The sequence below is a fragment of the Vidua macroura genome, chromosome 19 (genome assembly GCF_024509145.1).
Source record: "Vidua macroura isolate BioBank_ID:100142 chromosome 19, ASM2450914v1, whole genome shotgun sequence".
Taxonomy (NCBI): Eukaryota; Metazoa; Chordata; class Aves; order Passeriformes; family Viduidae; genus Vidua; species Vidua macroura.
The window spans coordinates 10,567,260-10,588,341 of record NC_071589.1 but is presented as its reverse complement, the minus strand read 5'-3'; the positions used below and the strand labels follow the sequence as shown (position 1 = coordinate 10,588,341).

Genomic DNA, 21,082 nt, shown 5'->3' with positions numbered 1-21,082 from the left:
AATGTCATATTTGATCAAAACTGTTGTAATTCTTTCTCTTAGTCTTAGGTATGGACTGGTTTGCTGGTAGAGCACTGTCAGTTGTATAATGTCAAATCTCTGGAAAATGGTTCAGTGCCTTCCAAATGGAATTGTTTTGTTATTCATTTAAAAAAAAAAAGGTGGGAGACCTTTATTTTGCATTTTTTAAAATTTACTTTTGAGGGTCTAGAACAGTGGTTAACTGCAAAATTTTTTAAAAAAAGAACCAAAAAACCCTGGCTATGCTGGTACAGCTTCTGCTCTGGGAATGTGATGTGGCATGTCAAAAACCAGGTTTGCTGTGACCTTTGAGGCTGCCCAGAGCACTCTGTGGGGAAGATTTCCACCGTGCCTGGCACTGACTAATAAGTTAACTGGATTGTGCTGAACTGCCTGCTGCTGTTTTCTGTTGGACAATTTATTTTACTGGTTGACAGGCTCAAAATTTACTCTTTTTCTGAAGAACTTATTGAAAAAAAATGTTGTTGCTGTGGTAATAAAACATGTCTAAATGCTTTAATAGAGCTTTACAGATAGTTCATATAATTCAGAGATGAGAACGTGCCTGCCTGTGCAGGGAAAATTCTGGGGTTCTTTGAGGTGCTTCCCCATTAATAATGATTATAAAATTAATAATAAAAATAATAATACAGCACAGAGCTGTGTTTATACTTCGTGTACTTAAACTTCTATTAAGCTCTGGTAACAGCTTTTCTCTTGATGTTGTGTTCCTGCTGCAGAGTAGCCTCATTTGTTTTGCCTGACAGGAAATATGTAAAAAAAATAAAAATAATAGCACAAGACCATGCTCTGCCACACTTAAAGTAGCCGTGGGAGTTGGAGGGAATGAGAGTTGGTAAATTAATGATGCCTAGTGCTGAAGGCAAATGGGAAAGTGATGAATGGAAGGAGAGAGGTGCCAGTCTCTGATCCTGTGATTGACAAGGCAGGCACAAAGGTAATGGCAGAAACTGTGGGCAAGGGGAGAAGGCAGTGAATGAATTAAAGCAGATTGGTGAACTTAGGACTAAAAGTAACAGTGGTTCATGGAGACACATTTGTTTTAACCACTTTTAAAACCATGTTTATCTTAGGGGAGATAATACGATTTTGTAAATACTTAACACTATCATTACTTTTTATATGTTGTAACCATGTTTCATTTTACTACAAATTTAATTTGACTTTTCTGACTGATATTTTTTATGAAACTACATTTTTATTTCAGCTTGAACTGATCTTACTTCTGAGCTACATTTTTTTTTCTTAAATAATGCATTTTTATAGATTTCTGTGCTAGATGCAGTCAGTCACGATCAGCTGTGGATTTCTTGTGGTTTAGACTTTTGTCACCTTGCTCACAATAACCCAGGGCAGGTTGTTTAATGTTAAGTCAAAGCCTGTTGCAGTGCTGGAGGAGAATCTTAAGGCACAGCAATAATAATTGGCAGAGGTGCAGAAAAAGTCTGTCTAGGCTGGGAATTGGGTTTGATTTGGCTTTGATTGCATGTCAGAGTACGTTCACATCAAGGTGGGTCAGACTCTTGCCTCGCCCCAAACGCACACTGAGATGGGGATTGCTGCTGCTCTGCATGGCAGCAGAAATGCTGAATTAGTGGGGGTTGTTGGTGGTGTTTCTGGTACCAGAGAAATTCATTTCCTTGTGATGAAGGGCTGTTGGAAATTCTCAGATAACTTCTTGGAGTCAGAGGATCTCCAGAGCGTGGCCTGTCCTTCCTCAGCGACTCATTTGCAGAAAATGCTTGAGCAGCTCGTTCTCAGCACCTCCAGCCCTGCAGTGCAGCCAGAATAATCCTCATTTGCGGGGCAGAATCCCTGTTTGTGGAATGGATGATTTGTGCCTCGTGGCTGAGCTGAGGTTTGCCCTTCCTTGGCTCATGTCCCGCATTATTTGTGTGGAATTAATCCCAAGGGTGGGAGGTGCAAAGTCAGTGACCACTTTTGGCTTCAAAAATGTGTCAAATTCCAAAGGCACCTGCAAAGGCTGAGTGTGCTGGAGCACAGAAGTGCTTTGTCATTGTCCCTGCCTCTGTTTCAAGGCATTAAAGCTGGCCATAAATCTCAGGAAAGGGTAATGGAGAGGGCTCTAACAAAAATCTAAGCAGCATTAACACTTAGGTATGATCTTGAGTGAACAGGAATATCCAAAATGTGGGAAAGAGGTTCAGATGTTGATTTTATCTGAATTAAAAAAAAAAAAAAAAAATAAAAAAAAAAAAAAATCTTTGCACCAGGTATTGTCTTCTGTTTGCACAAGCACTCCATGAATTTGATGGAGATGCCCTGAAGCTGACTGGAAATGCAGCAGTCATGTGAGGCTTAGTCCTACACCTTTGTGTCTTCTGTCCTCTCCACTTGCTGAAGTTTATGGATTTCCCCTGTCCCCTCTGATTAGAGACACCTCATGGCAGTCCAGGGCCAGAGGAACTACAGTACACTTTGCACCATGGTTGTAGCTCTGTTGTGCAAAACCTCTGATCCCTGTGCAGCACAGGGAATAAAATGCACTAAAATATTGTATCTGCCTGATGCAGCACATCTTTGGTTTATTGCAACAGATGAAGCTTTTTGTGCAAACTTAAAACCCATCAATTAATTTATTTTTATAAAAAACAAAGGCCCAGTGAGGAGCAATGAACAGAATTTTTCCTGAGTATTAAATTCTCAATATAAGCTGTAACAGAAGGATTTATATTAGTATTAAGCTTTGTCATGCTAATTGCATTATGTTGCCATCTAATAATTTAGATTATGCACATTGTAAAAGTATTATCTGAAACCATTTGTTGTCTCTGAAATGTGAAAGTTCATCTGGAGGGCACACATTGGGTTTGCCTCATGTAATGGCGAGGACACATTTTCTGGGATGAAGTGAATTTTCTTAACGACCCCTGAAATTGTAATTTCTGGCTGCTAATTCATTAATATTTGCTTTGCATTTAAGCTTTTCTATCTTGTACACATAGTGCTGTTAGTCATGGAAGCATTTTTCTCCCATGGTTTTAAATTTAGTTTAATCTCCAGCTAAAAAAACCACCTCCAGCTGCTTCTTGATTGGCTGTGGAAGTCCAGATGGTTGCCAAAGTGGCCACCTCAGAAGGAAGGACGGACACCTGACTGCCACCAGGATGTTCCTGTGCTCCTACAGGCCCAGCACCTGAGCAGTGTTAGCAAAACTGGGTTTCAAAGGTGTTTTCTTTGCTCCTCATGTCAGTTTTCTACAGGTTTATCACAGCAGCTTTTCCCTTCAGCAGGATTAATATTATGCAATTGCATTTGTACCTGGGATTAATTTTAATAATTGTTTTTGATGCAGCCTTACAAAGGCTTAGCTGGCAGTGCTAGAAAAAGCCTCTGTTAATCTGTAGATTGGTATTACAGAGGAAGAGCAGTTTCTTTTCTTCTTCTTTTAAAAAATTACGTTACTTGCAGATGAGGAATAATGCCCTCACTCTGCTGCCATCCGTGCAAGCAATTTTCCTGGATGCCTGCTGTAATCCTGATAAACATTGCTCTGGAATACCTTTTAGGAATAGAACATAAGATCTTTCCAATTTTTTATTTCCTCCACGGCAATATCAGAGCTCCCAGCTAAAGGCTGAATCTAAGTGATAAATGATGCAACCAGCAGACAAGTGTCCAGCCTCGTGCTGGCAAATTAATTACAGTTGTGATTACAGTTGGCATTGCAGGGACTCCCAGTCCGTGTTTGGTGACTGAATTTTGTGAAATGAGGATGGAGCCAAAAGGACACAACTTTTCCCCTTTTTAAAGAGAACAAAACAAAGCTATTTATTTATTAAATTAAAGCTTTTTATGTATTTTTCACTCTTTTTTTGGTTTTTTTTGGTCTGTTGCTCATGCATATATGTTTTCTGTAGAAAACAGACCTGGTAGCACTCAAGAGGACGAACTTTAGCAATGATGGATGACAGGCACAGCAGCATTGAGGACACCATAAATTTACACTGACTGGGAGCTCTCAGGCCAAGGAGGAGGAGGAGGAAAGAGGAATGTCTGCTGAAGAGTCTTACTTGACCTGTAAAATCAAGAACTGTTACAGTCAGTGTCACAGAAGAGGATTCCTGGAGAGTTTGGCTGTGCTTTTTTAGTTTATGTTCCAAATAACAAGGAAAATGAAATATTTATAAAGATTCATGTTGCCCTAGTGTAGGTGAACACTGCAGTGTTTTCTGCAGTGATATTTTCATCATCAGAGACTCCTCTGAGGGATGTTCTTATCCACAAAGTGATTTCTGAGAAATAAAAAGTAGGAATCCAAACTCGCCTTCCCTTTGTTGGGAGCACTGTGCCAGCAAAACATTTCTGTGCAGGCTCTCTTCCAAACCCAGAGCCTTCAGTGTAATCTGGGAAACTCCTTTACCATCAACAGCCTTGAGAAAAACACTCTCATTAAAAAAGAAGGAAAAATGCTTATTACTGAAATTTGTGTCCATGGATTGGTTTGGGATGGGCACACTCGAAATAGCTGGGGGAGGAACTTGCCATGTTACTAATTGGTTTGGTGAAGGCTTTCTAGATTTCCTTTTTTTTTCCCCTTTGAAGAGGGCAGAGTTAATTGCCAGACATTAAATATTTATAGATTTCATTATAATTCATTGCTAAATGCTGGGAGTACTTTTCCTGGTGCTGTGAAGCAGTTCAGGCTCATCCAGCCTTGGGAGCAACACGGCGATGGCAGCCCTGAGGAAATCCTTCTTCCAGGGCTCCCAGCACTCCTCTGATGTGATTAAAGAGTCCTTATTGTGTTCAGATTTTTGATTAGAAAACCTCAAAAGGGTCAAATTTGACTCAAGGGACAGATTTGTGTCAATTCTTATTTTTAATCTGAGTGTGCCCTCAACTGTGGTCTCAGTGAAACACTTCTCTCCCTGAGAGTGGCATCAAATTTTGGGTTTAAAGCACAAACACAGCTGCCAAATGTTGGTGGATCAGGAGCCTGTGCTAAAAGCCTGTCCTTCCTTCAGGGGTTTTACTGTGCACCGTTAACTCTTTTTTCCAGTTTCAATATTGTTTTCTGAATTTTTAATTAGCTAATAAATAGCAACTGCTACATTGGCATGGGAAAATGTTATGGGCCAGACAGCTTGGCTGGGATCTCTGCCATTGTAAGGTCAGGATCTGAGTGCTAAAGCATGTCAGAGCATCTTGCACATTCACTCTTAGCTGCCTATTTATGTTTTATACAGAGGAGTAGGATTAGTGACTTTTTACAAAGAGAAATACTGACTTCCCTATAGAAAAGATCCCAAATGTTCTATAAATACTAACAAATCTGATGTCTATATTCCTTGGTCTGCAAAATTTAATATGCTTGAATTACTTTTCTGAAGAAGGGTTATTTAGACATATGGAAAAACATCTGTTCCATGCAGAAATAAATAGTGTTTGAGTGGTTATACAATGTAAAAGACCATCCAAGGACTCTGTGCCTGAGCATCTCCCATGGTGTGATCATGGCTATGATTTATTGAGAGCAGTGTTTTTCACACTGAGCTGTACATTTGGAGATAAACATATTTGAATCAAATCCTTCAATCATTGATGGGATTTGTAGGTAGAGATCTCTCATGGAATTTTTGTCTCTGGAGGACAAAATTCTGCCTGTGTGGTGAAATGTCTGCCTGGTTTATAGCTGGTAACATTCATATCCCTGAAAACACAGAGCTGAGATGCAGAACAGAAGAGAGACATGGGGGTTTAAATTATGCATATTTTACCCTCCCTCCTGCCTTTATTTTGGTGCTTAACCAATGTATAAAATATCAGGCAAGAAAATGAATTATTCAGTGAGTAACTTTGAAGGCAATTTGCTCGGGTGTTTCAGATTCATGTCTGTCTAATAAAGTTTGTCAAATGGAAAGCAGCAGGCCACCCCACAGGTTCTTGTGTGAGGGAGCTGTTGAGTTGTGAAATTCTGACTGATTCTGAACCAAAAATTTCTCAGGCTTTTCAAAAATCACTCTTTCTGGTTTGGTTTTGTTTTTTTTTTTTTTGCTCAGTTCAGCGCTGTTTTGCCATTGTACCAGAATAAACAGATGGGTCATTTTGTAAAAGGCAGGAAAATTATAAAATGTATTTATTAGCTTGTGTGTGACTGACAGGGATGTGATACCTGCTGAAACATCAACGCAGGATTCCAGAGGAGAAAAATAACGACGCATGTGCCAGTTCTTAACTTGAAATAGAGGGAAAGGAGAGATGCAGGGCTCTGGGGAGTGTCTCACAGGATGTTCCCTGATTCTGTGTAATTCCCTGGGACAGACCAACTTCTCCTTGGATTTCCTTCTCACTGCACAGGGAACACCCTCCTGCAGCACTCAGTTCCCTCAAAACAAATCTGTACAGCAGTTAGTGGGGTTAGCTTCAGCTTTTGGAGCTCATGTTGGTGCATGTATGGATGCTGTACGTTCCTGTTTGGTAGCAATGCATCCAGACATAAAAATGTTTTCCCTTGGAGATCCTGCTGGAGTGTGCAGCTGCTGCTGTGGGAGGTGGGAAGAAGAGAAGGAGCGATGTAAATAGGTGGGTAAGGGTTTAGTGAGAACAAGTAAGGTGTGCCTTTACAAATTGGTGGGTTCTTCAGCATTTTAGAGGGGAAAACAGAGGAGGAGTGGGAAATGTGAACCAGTTATTATTCAGGGCCTTGCATATTGAATCAGCTCAGAGGCAGAGGCAGCAGCTCAGCGAGCTGCGTTCCCTATCTGCGCTCACAGCACCGCTCCCGCTGTGCTCTGGGGGTTTTTTGGCAAATCATTTCAGGATTCTGGGCTCAAATCTGTCACTTAATAGTTGTAAAAACCTTCATTCAAACCACCTTAGAGAGGAGTAGCTGAAGGCTGGTTTGGCTTTACAAATAAAAGCTGGAGTTTCTTTCGGTGTTGCCGTTGGCTGCAGTCAGGAAGTTTGGGGTCACCAAGATTCTTTCTGAAGCTTTCATTTGCCAGCAGTGAACTTCATTTAGAGCTGGGATTGCTTCCTAAAGAGTGGCTGGAGCCAGTTTCATTTGCCTCTGAATTCTTGGATCAATGTCCATACAATTCCCTGCAGGAACAGCGTTCCAGCTCCAGCGCACGTTGAGTTGTTTGACCTGATGCCTCTGCCCTCAGGGTCACCACTTTGGCAGGGAAATGGGGCATTCCAGGTGATTTTGGTTTTCAGCCTTTACCTCCTTTCATTCTCTGTTTAGGAGAATGAGAGATGGATGATACGAGCTCCAGCTGAGGATAATGAGGAAAAACAAAGTTGTATCATCTCTGTCAGGAGCAAGTTGGCCAGTAATGAAATATTTAAGAAATGATGGGAAGGTCTTGTACTCAAACATACTGAAATATTTAAGAAGTGATGAGAAATTATTGTACAGAAATGTTAATGTAGAATAATTCTCATGCAACTTACTGTCACACAATTAAGTCCTTTATCACTGCACCCAACCCCACTGCAGATCCATTAGAAAGCACAGAAACTCCACTGTAATTTGGAATATTGGACAATTGACCATATTGTACCTATGGAGAAATAGCAATACTCTTCTACACAGCAGGAATTTCTTAAAATTACTTCTTGCTTCTGATCAGTTTAACCTGTATTTTGTAATATGTATTCAAGGTGTAAAGCGTGCTCTGTGTTGAAAAGTGTACCTGTTTGACAAATTAATTAACATATTACAAAATTATAAAGCCAGTAAATGAGGGGGTTTAAGCAAGACATAGACAGACTGTCTCTGGCTTTCTAGTACTCCTTTTGAATCCAGATCCCTGGATTTCATCTTTATTGAAATGATTTCTACACAGTAACACGATGGTGAGTTGTGTCTGAAACAAGCTCTCTCTCCCTTTCTCCAAGTCGCGAATCATTTTCTAACAGGATCTTTTGTTTGTGCACTTTCTGTAATTATACTGCAGTTTTTTCATTAAAAAAGAATAAAGAAAAAATAGCCAGTAAACACCGAGTCCCTTCCGGAGTTATGTGTCTTTCTAGTAATTAGGAAATTACAAATCCCTGGGAGTAGAGTCATGCAGATCTTCTTTCTCCCTTTGCCAGCCCAATCAGTTCTATTCTGTACAGGAAGAACATGAACAAAAGGCAGCAATCAAAATCAGTTGATTCAATGACCACCTGTTTCTTTTAATTAAAAATAATAATTTACTGTGAATTCCAGGAGGGGACTGAAAAATCTGCCTTTGAATCATTTTGAACTGTGTTCACATTGTGCTCTTCTGTACAATTACAGAGAAGAGACAGTTGATTGAAAAAATTCAATTTTCTTTAAAGACAGTTTTTTTTTTCTGTTTGTGTACTTTCTTAATTCTCTTTAGAGTAGTAAAGAATAAAAGTGGTCTTATTAACACAGTGGGAAAAGATATTTTTATTGTAGTTTTTGGCTGGGGTGTCATTCATAATCATGAAAGACTTTTCTTCTGCAGCACTTGAGAATCATTCTTCATTTCTGAATGTCATCCCAGCCCTCGAGGCCAGGGAGGAATGGCTGGATTTTGAACTTGCTGTGCTGCAGCTGCTTTCAGGTGCTGGTGCAGGTCTGGCAGAGGCACAGCAGGGTTTGCAATGGCTAAATCACCTGTATTTTTGCTATTTTTGCTTAGTCTTTATTTCCCTACCCCTCCAGCACGTTACACTGTTACTGTAGAGTTGACTACAACTCTATTTATGCTCTGAACACCTCCCAGTATGTTCAGGTTTCCCATCCTGCAGGTGTCAGTGGATTGAATGAATGAATTCTTTCTCCAAGTTATTCCTTTGAGTCACTCCAAACTTCACATTGTGCCTGGAGGTAGATTCCTGGAAAGAGCCTGGGTGTAATTCCTCACTGAGTAGGAAAGCACACTCATGCCATTCCTGTCCTCCTCCACTGCAGGAAGGAGCTCCTGGTGTGTCAGCCTGGGGAAGATTTATTTGGGTGCTTGCAGGTGGATTTGGAGCTCTCAGGTGTCTTGCAGCTGGGGAGGAATAACCCCATCAACCAAACCCTGCTGATTTGCCCCACTTTGAGCCCAGTTTGGGCTCAGGAGTCTCAGAGATCCCAGCCAGCCTCAGCCCTTTTGGGATATTTTTTTGATTTTGAGGTGGTAGAAGCCTGATTATGAAGTCTGATCTTTTATTTCACTTTTCTGAAAGCAATAAAGCTTTTCTGCCCTGCAGCTCTGAGAGGGAAAATAACGAACAAGATTTAAGCATTTCTATATTTTATATTAAAAATGTGTATGATCTTAATCCTTCCCAAGAGTCTCAGATTCTCTTTGCTCCCAGTCTCACTCAGCCAGGGAAGAACTAAGCTGCTGACCAGTTAAACAAGGACTTTTTCCTCTTCTTTGCTCCTGAGCTCTGATGACAGAAACCATATTTTAAGCCCTGGAAGTTCTTTCCAGTAGACACATCTGGCTCCTTGGCTCTTGCAGCTTCAAAGCTGAAGCTGTTTTCTTAAATTAGGATGCAGAGCAAATCACCACTCAATATTTTTGTTTTCTCAGTGCAAAAATAAATACCAAACAGAGGAGAGTGTCTCAGACAGGTGTGGTATCTGAGCAGGATCCTGGATATTGCAGTCACTGCTTGGAAGGTGTTGAGAAAAGCTGGAGACCTTCAGAACTGAGAGGGAAATTTGCCTGAGGACAGCGTGGGCTGAATGTAGGATTTGGCTCTGTACAGAGCAAACCACACTCAAATATATTCTCAAGTATGTTTTATTAACTTGGTATTCGCTGGGGGAAGCTGAAGCTCTTTTAAGGGAAATATGTGCAGTACAAATTGCAGTGGTTTCCTCGGTCTGCTGCAGCAGGTCCATGCTTCTGAAGCTATTTGGAGGGGGGACAAAGAAAGATTCAGTGGTGCTGTCACAGCAGGGAATGGTTAAAGGCTGTGTTTTAAAGTGGGGAAAACACCTGCCAGTCCTTCTGGGCTTTTCCCTTGGTGAAGAGGAACAGTGACCTCCTATCTCTTGTAACCATTTGTAAGTAGTTTTGCATATATTTTTTGGTGGTTTTGCCACCCCTGTTTTCAGTAGAAACACACAAACATGCCAAAATTTGTGCTACTGACATTCAGGAATTACTTTTTTCTTTTGTCTAAGTGAAGTAGTTGGAAAATGTTAAGCTTTTTTTCCCTGTACACCTTTTAAATTAGTAACTACATATATACATGGAAGTTTGACTGGGGATGAAGAATAATCTTGTGGTTCTGTTATGGAAATACAATATGGAAAATTGGGTACATTTGCATTTCTTTGCACAAAATTGTTCTTTGTTGTAGTAGGCCCTGATACAACTTGAGGACCTCACAACTCATCTGCAGAACTCCTTTAGGGTTTTTTTGTAATGAATAATATAATTCTCAGTTGCTCCAAAAATGCTTTTACACATGCATTTTTGCATTTTCTGCTTCTTCATGATCACAGAAATAGCTGTTCAGGTAAGGCAAAAAAAACCTTTCACCAACCATAGGCAATTTTTAATACGTTAATCTTATCTCCTGCCTAACACCTTGTTAACATTCATGTGTTGGCATTGTGACTGAAAAGGGTCCTTTTTCCTTACACCTTAATCACCAGCCCAGGCTCTGGCACTGACAGGTCACAGAGTCACTGAAAGGTTTGGGCTGGAAGAGACCTTAAAGCCCATCCCATTCCACCCCCTGCCATGCCAGGGACACTTCCACTGTCCCAGGCTGCTCCAAGCCCCGTCCAGCCTGGCCCTGGGCACTGCCAGGGATCCAGGGGCAGCCACAGCTGCTCTGGGCACCTGTGCCAGGGCCTGCCACCCTCCCAGCCAGGAATTCCTTCCCAATATCCCATCCATCCCTGCCTGCTGGCAGTGGGAAGCCATTCCCTGTGTCCTGTCCCTCCAAGCCCCTGTCCCCAGTCCCTCTCCAGCTCTCCTGGAGCCCCTTTAGCCCCTGGAAGAGGCTCTGAGGTTTCCCTGGAGCCTTCTCCTCTCCAGGTGAGCACCCCCAGCTCTGCCAGCCTGGCTCCAGAGGGACTCCAGCCCCGGGATGATCCTGGAGCCTCCTCTGGGCTCTCTCCAGCAGCTCCAGCTCCTTCCTGTGCCGGGCCAGGGCTGGGGCAGCTCTGCAGGTGGGGTCTCAGCTGAGGGGCAGAGGGCAGAACCCCCTGCCCTGCTGCCCATGCTGGGGATCAGAGCCCAGGGCAGGGTGGATCCTGGCCCTGCTGATGCAGTTGTTGGCACAGTCAAGCTGCATCCCATGAAAAGAGCTCCCAAGTAATGAATAATCCGATGTGAAACCTGCACTGATGCACCATCATGCAAAGTGGGGTTTGTGTGTTTTAAAATGAAAGGCAGTGTGGTGATTTAATGCCTGCAGAATTATAGCAGGTTCAGTATTGCTATCAGGGGGAACAAAATTCTGATCAAAAGGGAGCTTTTAGGAAGAATTCTGAGCTGTAATGCTCCTGAGCTGTTTTGTGCTGTGTTAAGGCACAGTGTGACATGTGCTGCTGGTTAACCATGCACTTTCAATTATTGCACACCCCCGCCTCAGAGCCACAGAAATGATGGAATGATTCCTCACAGGGGGGTGCTTTCCATTGCTGCTCAATAAAGGAAATGGGCTCATTTGTGCTAAACAAAGGAAGAAGGCAGGGATGGTGGCAGGGGGGCAGGATGTATCTCAGAGGCAGCAGATAGATGGAAAAATGTGTGGGGTTTGGGGAGATGCCTCTGTGTTCTTCTGCTTCCCTCTGCTGGAGCGTGGCAGGATTCCTGGCTGAGCCCCTCTGAGCTGCCTGGGCAAGTCATTTCTGCAAACTCATTATTTATTTTGTTTCTGCTCCACTTCGGGGTTTTTTTCAGTTGTTCCACCTGGTGCCAGTGTGTACAACCCTCTCCTGGTGGATCCCTCCCTCTGTGGCTGCTCCTCTCTGTAATCACATCTCAGCTTTGAGACTGGTGGATAATATTCTGATTTTTGCAGAGCTGTGTGGGGTGTAGATTCCTGGTTCATCTTTATAGGGGTGCTACACCCCTGTGTGTCATTGCAGGCTCTGAAACTCTAGTCTATTAGAAAGCATATAAATGCAGAGCTAAACTTTTGTCAATTCAAAGATTTTTCAAAGAAAAATAACAAAATGTCTGTGATGTCAATTGCCCGGAAGTTTTTATCCCATTTAATTACACTGTATTGCATTAAGTTGTACTTGCAAAAATGGAGGACTGGAGAATTCACTTTTTAGCAGGAAAATAGCACGAATTTTAATAGAGCACATCATCCATCACTGCTGAACAAGTACTTCCCCATTGCTTTCCCAATGCCACTTTCCCTGCTCAGAACTTTGATGGATTTTGGAAACAGAAGCAGGTTTTCCCTTTAGAGTTTCACAATTAATCTATGCCAAGTTTAATGCAAAGTTCAATTCTCTTGCAAATAGCAGCCATTATTTGGCAGTTCATCTGTCAGATCCTGGCTTGGCTCCCTGTGTTTACTACAAAATGGGGCTGCCAGCTCTGCTTTGGGAATTATTGAAAGTTTACATTGAGGAAAAAGGGATTTTTGAAGAAAATTTACAGGAGCTTTCCTTTAGCTCCACAGTTTGCCTTTAGCAAAAAAAAAAAAAAAAAAAATGCTAAGGACAACATGATTTCCTCTATGATGCACATAAATTCATTCATGCATATTTAACACTGGTAAGTATGAACCTGTATTAACAACTGATAAAATAACTGCTGTTAATAGAAGTAATTACAGCTGGCAATGTAGTAATTATTATTAATATGATTGCTTAGAATTAAAGTGTGAGGTATAGATTCAAGGGTAGTTCTAAGTGCATGAGAAATCCTTGTAAATATGGGAAGTTGAAAAATGTTGTCATCTGTGATGGGTGGATAGTGATCTCTGGGCTTTCTCTAGATGGTCTTGGACTTGCTTCCTAAATAACAGTACCTTCTGGACTTCAAGTTACCAAAAAAAACCCCAAAAAACATTTGATTGAAGCAGAAAATAGGATAAAATACTGATGAAGAATGTATTCTCTTATGTGTCAGGCTTTAAATGTTTTTTTAGGACATGCTATTAAAGGGATCTTAAAAGACAGATTTCCTACAAAGTTTCCAGTTCAGGAGTAGTTTTGGTACTATTTTCCATTGTCTTCTTCTTGTTATGAAAGACTTTGTGTGTGCATATAAAATAATAGCTAATAAGTCAGAACATATTTGTTTCTCCTTACAAAATCTAATCCATATCAAAATTGTTGATTTGAAAGGCCCCACAGCTGGAATTTTCAAACAAGAATAGAAAACTAAGATTCAATATAGAAAGCAAACACTGATTCAGATTATATCCATTGAGTCCTACAGGGCTCAAAACTCAACTCACACTCTGAAAGTTTGATCCAGCTTGATTTATTTATTTATTCATGTGGCTGGTTTTTGTTGTTTTCTAAGAATGCTTTTCTTGGGATTTTGTAGCCACACAGAGCTTCGTAGTCAGGCATGAGCCCTCACTTCTGTTGGTTCTCAGTGGGTGCAGAACATTGTCCTTACGTGTCACAACATTTGTAGGCCACACACACCCCTGCTTAACTTAATTCCAGCACATTCCATTGTTTGGAATGAAATTATTTGGCAGTGCTCCATAATTTCAGTCTAATACACAGGTTCACTTTATTTAGTAGACATTGACTGTAATAATTTCCTCCCCCTCTATACCATTACTTTATACTCATAAATAGCACTTGTGCCAGATGTGAAACACAACCTTAAAACTGTTTATTCTTAGGAGCTGTGGCTTTTGTCCTTCTCAGCCACAGATGTCTTACCAGAGTCATGTTTAAGTGTAGATATTTGTAAGGCAACAAGTCCCCTTCTGTCATCTAAACAAAACAATTTAGGGAAGAATTAACTTCCCAACTGTGGTTTAAATTGTTTGGAAGGCACATAGTCACCGAGCCACCAGAGAGCCCTTCTGCACAGCCACGTTCCCATGACCCTGAGCCACCAGGCCCGTGGCTGTGCCTTTAATAAATAATGAAGCAGATGTTCTCTGGAGCCCTGGCTGTCACTCCATTGAGGTTCACTGTGTTTACAAAATAAATACAGTTGGTAGCAGTTTGCATTTCGTGTCTCAGGCTGTACAACGAGCAGAATTATTGAAATAGTTTCGATTGGAATTTGTGATGTAAAGTCTTTACTTGTTATCCTGCGTGCTCTATGATTTCTTTCCATACAGTGAAAAGTAGTGGTTATAGATTCACTGCAGAACTCACAATCAATACCAAAATGAATTCACATAAAGAATGCTACCAAAACACTAAAAACCTTCACAAAGGATAATATGGCAAAATAGTAAAATTTGAAGGCAAAGTTTTGCCTTCTCATAGACATATTTTTGTGAGAATTATTAATCAAAGCTCCCAAATTTCTTCAGAAAGCACTTATACTAGAGAGACCTTTTCATTTTGAGGAGAGAGTCAGCAGGTTTTCCCTTTTGAGTAACATGCAGGGCTTCCCTTTTGATTTTTTGGAAAGCTTTGATAGGCAGGTAGATTTTAAAAATCAGTATATTTATAAGGCAATTCAACAGTTCTCACCCAATACAAAGGTATCATAGAAAATGTAGACAGAAGGGAAACATTTTAATGTCTCGTTTTGCAGCTGTGTTTTCATTGAGGGTGTTTTAGACCTGGCATTTCATGATTTCCGAGGTCTTTCTGAAAAGAGTGTTAGCAAGGATGGCTTTTAAAGCCCAGTGTGGTTTTTAATGAAGAGTTACTGCTCTCCCCAGTTTCTGACCTAGGCTGTGTGGGGATGGGTCTGACTAAAGTGCAGCTGGAGCAGGGAGGGGTCATAAAGGATTTGAGGATAAAGAGGGTGTGCCCAGGACAGGGCCATCACCACGTTTGTTTTGGCAGTGCACATCTGGAGCTCTGCAATGGGCCTGGCGTGGGTGAACATATGGAAGATGTGGTTTCTTCCTCTGAAATAAATGTTCCTGGTTTTCCAGAGGGGACCCTTACTCCTACAGAAACAGCAGATGCCTTTGGATGTGTGGAGTGTTTAAGTGATTTGGGTGTATTCCCTTTCACTGGGCCTAAATGAGGAAACATTTCCAAGCTGTTGGCGGCCTTAAAATGTCCTCACTCTTAAGTTTCTCTGCTCAAAAATCAGATGGGTACAGCAATCTCTGTAAAACATTTACCATATGCCAAGTTAGAATTCATTCCCTTTCATTCACAACAATAGAGATTATAAAGTTGCAGCATTTCAAGATGATCCCATCTGTAAAATCCTGATTTTACAGTCGTTGGAATGTATTCCAGATTAGCCCATGGACAGTTTCTTCTCAGTTCTCCTGCTGTATTTTGTGTCACATTTCAGAACAGTGACAGTAACACTCTGTAATTAGTGTATGAGTCTTCAGCCACAGGCTGAACACTGCCATTAAACTTTATGTATGTGAGCAGTCAGTAAATGAATTTTAGTGTCCATAAAACATGGGAACAAGCCTGAGCTGATGCATTTTTTCTTACAGCACCATAAAAAGGAGAATTAGGAATTGAGGGCAACGTGCCTGTGCCAGTGCAGGTACCACTGCAAGGCTGTGAACAAGATGCACACCGAAACGTAGTTTCCTGCAGCATAATTTGCAAAGCTGGAAAGCTTTTGGTATTTGAAGTAATAAATTAAAGGTGTGTCAATTTATCTTTCAGGACTCAGAATCTGTGTTTGTTTTGCCTGCAGGATCCCAGAAGCAAGCACAAGTTCAAGATCCACACCTATGGGAGCCCCACCTTCTGTGACCATTGTGGGTCTCTGCTCTACGGGCTCCTGCACCAGGGGATGAAATGTGACAGTGAGTGAAGTTTTCCTTCTGCTGCCAGAGGGCTGTTCTAGAAAGGAAGTGGAAGCCCTGGATAACAGCTTCTTACTTCGTTTCTCTGGAAAATACAATTTCAAATGTCAGCTATTTATAGTCTTGGTATATTTCAAGTGGGTATTTCAGTACTATAATAACTTAGTAATTAAAATCACCTCTTCTGCTGAGAACATGGTGTACTCAGTTTGCTGTGGCTGAAGAGCCTTTGTCATGGCAATTTTGAGAAAGCCTCTCTTTGGTCTGTCTGGGTGAATACACTCTCAAAGACTGGAATTTCAATTCAGTTTGTAGTCAAGGTCTGGTATTTTCCTTGTGTTTAATTTGTCTTGGAAGACTCCCACTATCAAAACCAAATAATCAATTAAACCCGCCTTCCTTCATTGCTGACGTGAATGCTCTGTTTTCTTAGTCATATTCCCAGCAAGTCTTTATTCCATTTTCACTTTTTCCCCCCTTGCTCTTCATTAATGATATGTTTAGATTTCTGAAGTAGATTATTTTATTTTCTGTTGTATTAACTCTCTACAGAAAGAATTGCAAGATGGAAAGCAGCCGTGGCGTTTGGTTGAAAACCAGGCAGCTGTAATCTGAAAGTCTTGCCAAGAATTAAGCATTTAGTCTTAATTTTCACTTTTATTAGATTTTCACTAAATTTTTAGCTTCTCGTGGGTGTCTGAACCATTTTTATGTCCACAGCCTGTGATATGAACGTCCACAAGCAATGTGTGATAAACGTCCCAAGCCTCTGTGGCATGGACCACACAGAGAAGAGAGGAAGGATTTATCTGAAAGCTGAAGTCACTGGTGACAAACTGGAAGTGACAGGTAAACAGCTCATTTTGGAGTGTTTCAGGTTTTATAAAAGTGTGATACACACTGTGAGTTTGCGTACCTTGGTCAGATCTTTGTGCATTAAAGCTGCTGATGGAGAATTTTCTTCCAGAAAGGGGAGAATTTCATACAGCATGGCTTTGGATCATGAAACCCTATGAAGTTGTGTTCATAAAAATAAGTAGAAAAGAAATCTGTAGTAACAGCTTTAAAAACTTGGAAATATTAGTTAGAAAATCACTGTATTGTCAGTTTCCCTTGTCAGAAGCAGCCCAGCAGGATGAATTGCTGCTCAGGAAGTTACCCATCATCTTCAGAGCATGAGAGATACACTAAACCTTCATCAGCTGAGGAGTTGTTTCCTGTATTTGAGAGTATTGAATAAACAAAGGCAACTGGGATTCAATCCCAAATACTACTCCCAGTGAGTTTTAAATAAAAAGAGATAGTTCTCACATTCTATAAGTTGAAGGTTACCAAGATGGGGAGGAGGCAGAGAAAGGAAGGAAGGAAGGAGAGGGTGGCAGTTGCTTTCCTTGGAAGCATTTCTCTGAGATTTGTGGATAACCTGTGGCTGTGCACACTCAGGGGTGCACACCCACAGCCCCACAGACCCACCCCAAGCCTGGAACTCCACAACACACTCCTTGAAGCCAGAACAGGGTACAGTGCTTTTATTGCTGCCTGTCTGGTGTTGTAAAATGGAATTGAATTCGGGGGCAAAGTCAGAGCAGGAGAAATTTGGAGGTTTCTTAGAACATCTCCTTTGCACAGAGAAAATCAGACCATCACTGAATTTTCACAGCCTCCAGACCCAGCAAACTGCCCTGCTGACATTATTCCTCCGTGGCTTTGTTCTCTCTAAATCCAAATACCTCCATATTCTCCTGTCAAAGCCTGTAAAATGCATTGAAAAGGAGAAGTTTGATAAAATTTAGTTAGAAAGGATCAGAATAGATCCCAAGCGATGCTTAATTGTGGCTTAACTTCTCAAAGAGCTTCCTGTCAACGTGGGAGGGGGAAATTTGTCCAAGGTACTGTCATTAGCAGAAGGTGGTTTCACTTAGTAATGAGGCGTTTCAGAGATGGTGATGCAGCTTCTAAAAGTAATTGTACCATGAGAGGGAATTAATTTAAAAATCATCCAAGCGACAAAATCTAATATTTGCTTTATTCTGGGCCGCTTTGCAGCAAGGCTCTTAAATATGGCTTAAACTTTCTGCAATAAAACACATAATTTGACAAATAACATGTGCTTATTTCCTGATGATTCAGTTGGTTTTTAATCCTTTTAGGGACAAAAGCATTTATCACAAGTCATTGTGGAACCAAGGCATTGTAAAGTGATTATACAAACAAGGATTCTTTTAGTTCAGAGTTTTATTTGAAAAGGTCTTGTCTGAGAGGTGAGCATGGAAAAAAATGTAGCAGATATTTTACAGGTTTTCTCCATAGGCTCTTTTAGGTGTGAGTGTACTTGGCAAATGGCATTTCTATTGTATTTAGAAAGAAAACATTTCCTTCCCCCAATTAAGTAGGTTTCTGGACAACAAGAACAATGTTTACTATAACTTTGTTATGTATAAAACAATTACAGTGCTGTTGTGGTTGAGGCTTGTCAGCACTGCCAAGCTTGCTTTAAATAAAAATGAGGATTGTCCTGAAAGTAAGCTGCTTTTTTGTTTTTTACATAAAAATACCACATGGACCGAGCCAAAATGACATTTCAGGTGCCTTTTGTGTATGTTTAACTGAAAAGGAAATTAGCAATTGCCAGTTCATGGACATATTACGAAATGCAAAAATATTCTCCTAGAATGCCATTGCTTCTAAAATACTTATTGACAAAACCTTTGTTAGAATATGCAGTTCTCAGGGCTCTTAGGCACAACATCACTGCCTTTAGCTTTGGGAAAGGAGGTGAATTAAATGTCCAGGAGGTTTAGGAACAGCAGGAAAAATAACCAATGATTGACTGTTTGGTTTGAGCCTTTGTGTGAATCTGTTGCGAAGGAATTGCTCTGTAGGTGTTGAACTCCTTCAGCTGAATTCCTCAATATCCCTGCTCTGCATCCTGTTTGGGTTGTTAATTAGTTCCTGCTGATTCCTTCCCAGCCAGCCTTGATTGCATGCAACACATTTGTGCTGCTGAAGGGAACCTGCCACTGGTGTTGGCAAATTGCAGCTCCCTGGGCACCCCAAGCGTGCCAGCCCCGCCAGGGCACGGCTGGCAGAGCACAGCTGCAGGGTGTGGTCCTCTGGGGGATATGGTTTATCTGGTTGGATCTGATCTAACCTATTACTGATCTATGGTTTATATGGCACATCCAATTTCTCTTTTCTGCCTGCTTCTCTGGGGGGGTTTGTGGTGCCTTTTGTTTCCAAGAAGCCCCACAGTGCACACACACACTCTGAGTGTTTTCCTGAGAACATGCTGGAAATAGGGCTGGTTTTTAATTCCCAGTGAATTCTAGGAAGGAGCTGCCCAGTGGCTCCCTCAGATTATCCACAATCTCCAACTTGGCAGGTTCTGAATGCAATTAATGGTGGGAATAATTCATTCCTGTGTATAAACACATTTAATTCCAATTAGTGAAGTCAGATCTTCAGCCCAGGTGCATCAGCGTGGACACCCAGGTTTTTCTGTGGGAACTGTAGAGACTCTGCAGCACTTCTTCACAGAGGAGGTGCAATTTTGGATTGATACCCTGTGCCATAACCTCACCATCCTCTCCAGGGCTGCTCAATCTGCCCCATTCAATGCTCACTTGTGCTGTAATTCTTAAACATCAGTGGTTTGTTTTCAATGGTTGAGTTACTTGCTTGAGAATTGAGTTGAATATTAATAATTTATGGCACTTGCAGTACAGAAATGTGGTAGTTTTCTTTTTATAGAAACACTCTTGCATATTTCTGAAATCTCTGAGTTCGTGACCCTTTCACAGGTTGGATTGACGTGGGGGGTTTGCTCTTAAGCATAGTAAAGTGCTTTTTGCTATTCTTAATCTCTGCTTTTTACACTGAATTTTCTTCCTCCTGATGTGTGCTAAAAGTTTTTTCACTCTTAGTTTACTCCTTGACCCATCTTATAATTTAGGGCTCTTCTGAGTGAGCTCGTAGGTGGTTGAATCACAGTTCTGATTTTTTTTACTTTATTTTTTGAATTATTTTTATAGTGAAAGAACAATAACCTTTAGGAGAAAAATAACCCCATCTGGTGCACTGATATATAAAAAGCTGTCACGATATTGGGACTTTAAACTGTGACCTCTCAGGCACTGGAAGTTGGATGTGACAGCAGCTGACAGGGAGGATCTGCCCTGCTGACACTCATTTAGAGACAGGATGGTGGTGACTCCGTGATTAAAACACATATAGGCACAGCCCAGAATTTTCAAGGGGGTTTTAACTGTATTTTCCTAAGCTGCAAGGGTCAGAAGATCTGGTTTTATTCTCCAGTGGTGCTTCTGTTATTTAAAAGCAAAGGAGGGCTGTGAGTGATGCCTGCAGAGGCTGGGAGCACACGGGAGAGAGGCTCTGCAGCAACGACCTCCCCAGGAGCTCCGTGCTCCCCACTGGACATCTCCCAGATTTTTTATGAGTGTAGGAATGCTGAGCCATCTCCTGGCACTGTATATTAATGTCCTGTCATGCAGCTGGGGCAGGAGCCTGCACCCAGACAGGCTGGGGACACAAACTGCAGAGTTTTGGCACGTTTCAAGATTCTCATCAAAATTGCTTCTTTAAAAGACCCCACCGTGCACACTCTGATAATTTTATTTTGATTTTCTAGGTCAGTGGTAGTGTCTGTCTTTGTTAGCATTAATTTCATAGTATCTGCAGCTGATTTTAAAAGGGAACATAAATGAATATTCTGGCTGTTTGACCAGCTTTTAGTACCAGATGCCTATAAAGGGATCCCAAATAACCGTTTCCATGTGAGAGACATTTTTAACGTCTCGAAAACCACGAATCTCATGCTTTACTTCACTAATATCTTCTTTCTGACATTCCCAGAATCTGCAGGGTTGCTGCAGTCATTACAGGAAAAGCTGTGCCTTTAGCAATGCCAGCCCTGGTGACAACTAAAAGCTTCCTTCCCACTTCACTCATTAAATTTACTTTACCATGAAGGAACAGGCAATGCAAGGTGTTTAAAAAAACCATTAATTTTTCAGTAATGGCCATGTGCATGCATCCAAAAATATTAACTAGATCCTATATATTTATATAAGATAAGAATTAGAAATGTAACAGCCTGAAGCCTTTTCCAGATTATTTGATCCATCTTGTGGTAAGATTTTTGTTTCATTTGGCAGCTGTCCTGCCCAGTAGTGCATATATTTTA

At 41.2% G+C, this 21,082-nt stretch overlaps 1 protein-coding gene across 2 annotated transcripts in view; it reads left to right on the top strand.

The window, feature by feature from the left end:
- The window catches only part of PRKCA (protein kinase C alpha), a 147,720-nt gene that overhangs the window by 78,050 nt on the left and 48,588 nt on the right, over positions 1–21,082 (top strand). For both annotated transcript variants that reach the window (XM_053994658.1, XM_053994657.1), the window contains exons 4-5: positions 15,768–15,879; positions 16,600–16,728. In XM_053994658.1, coding sequence (XP_053850633.1) covers positions 15,768–15,879; positions 16,600–16,728 — 241 coding nt within the window. The remainder of the gene's footprint in view (positions 1–15,767; positions 15,880–16,599; positions 16,729–21,082) is intronic.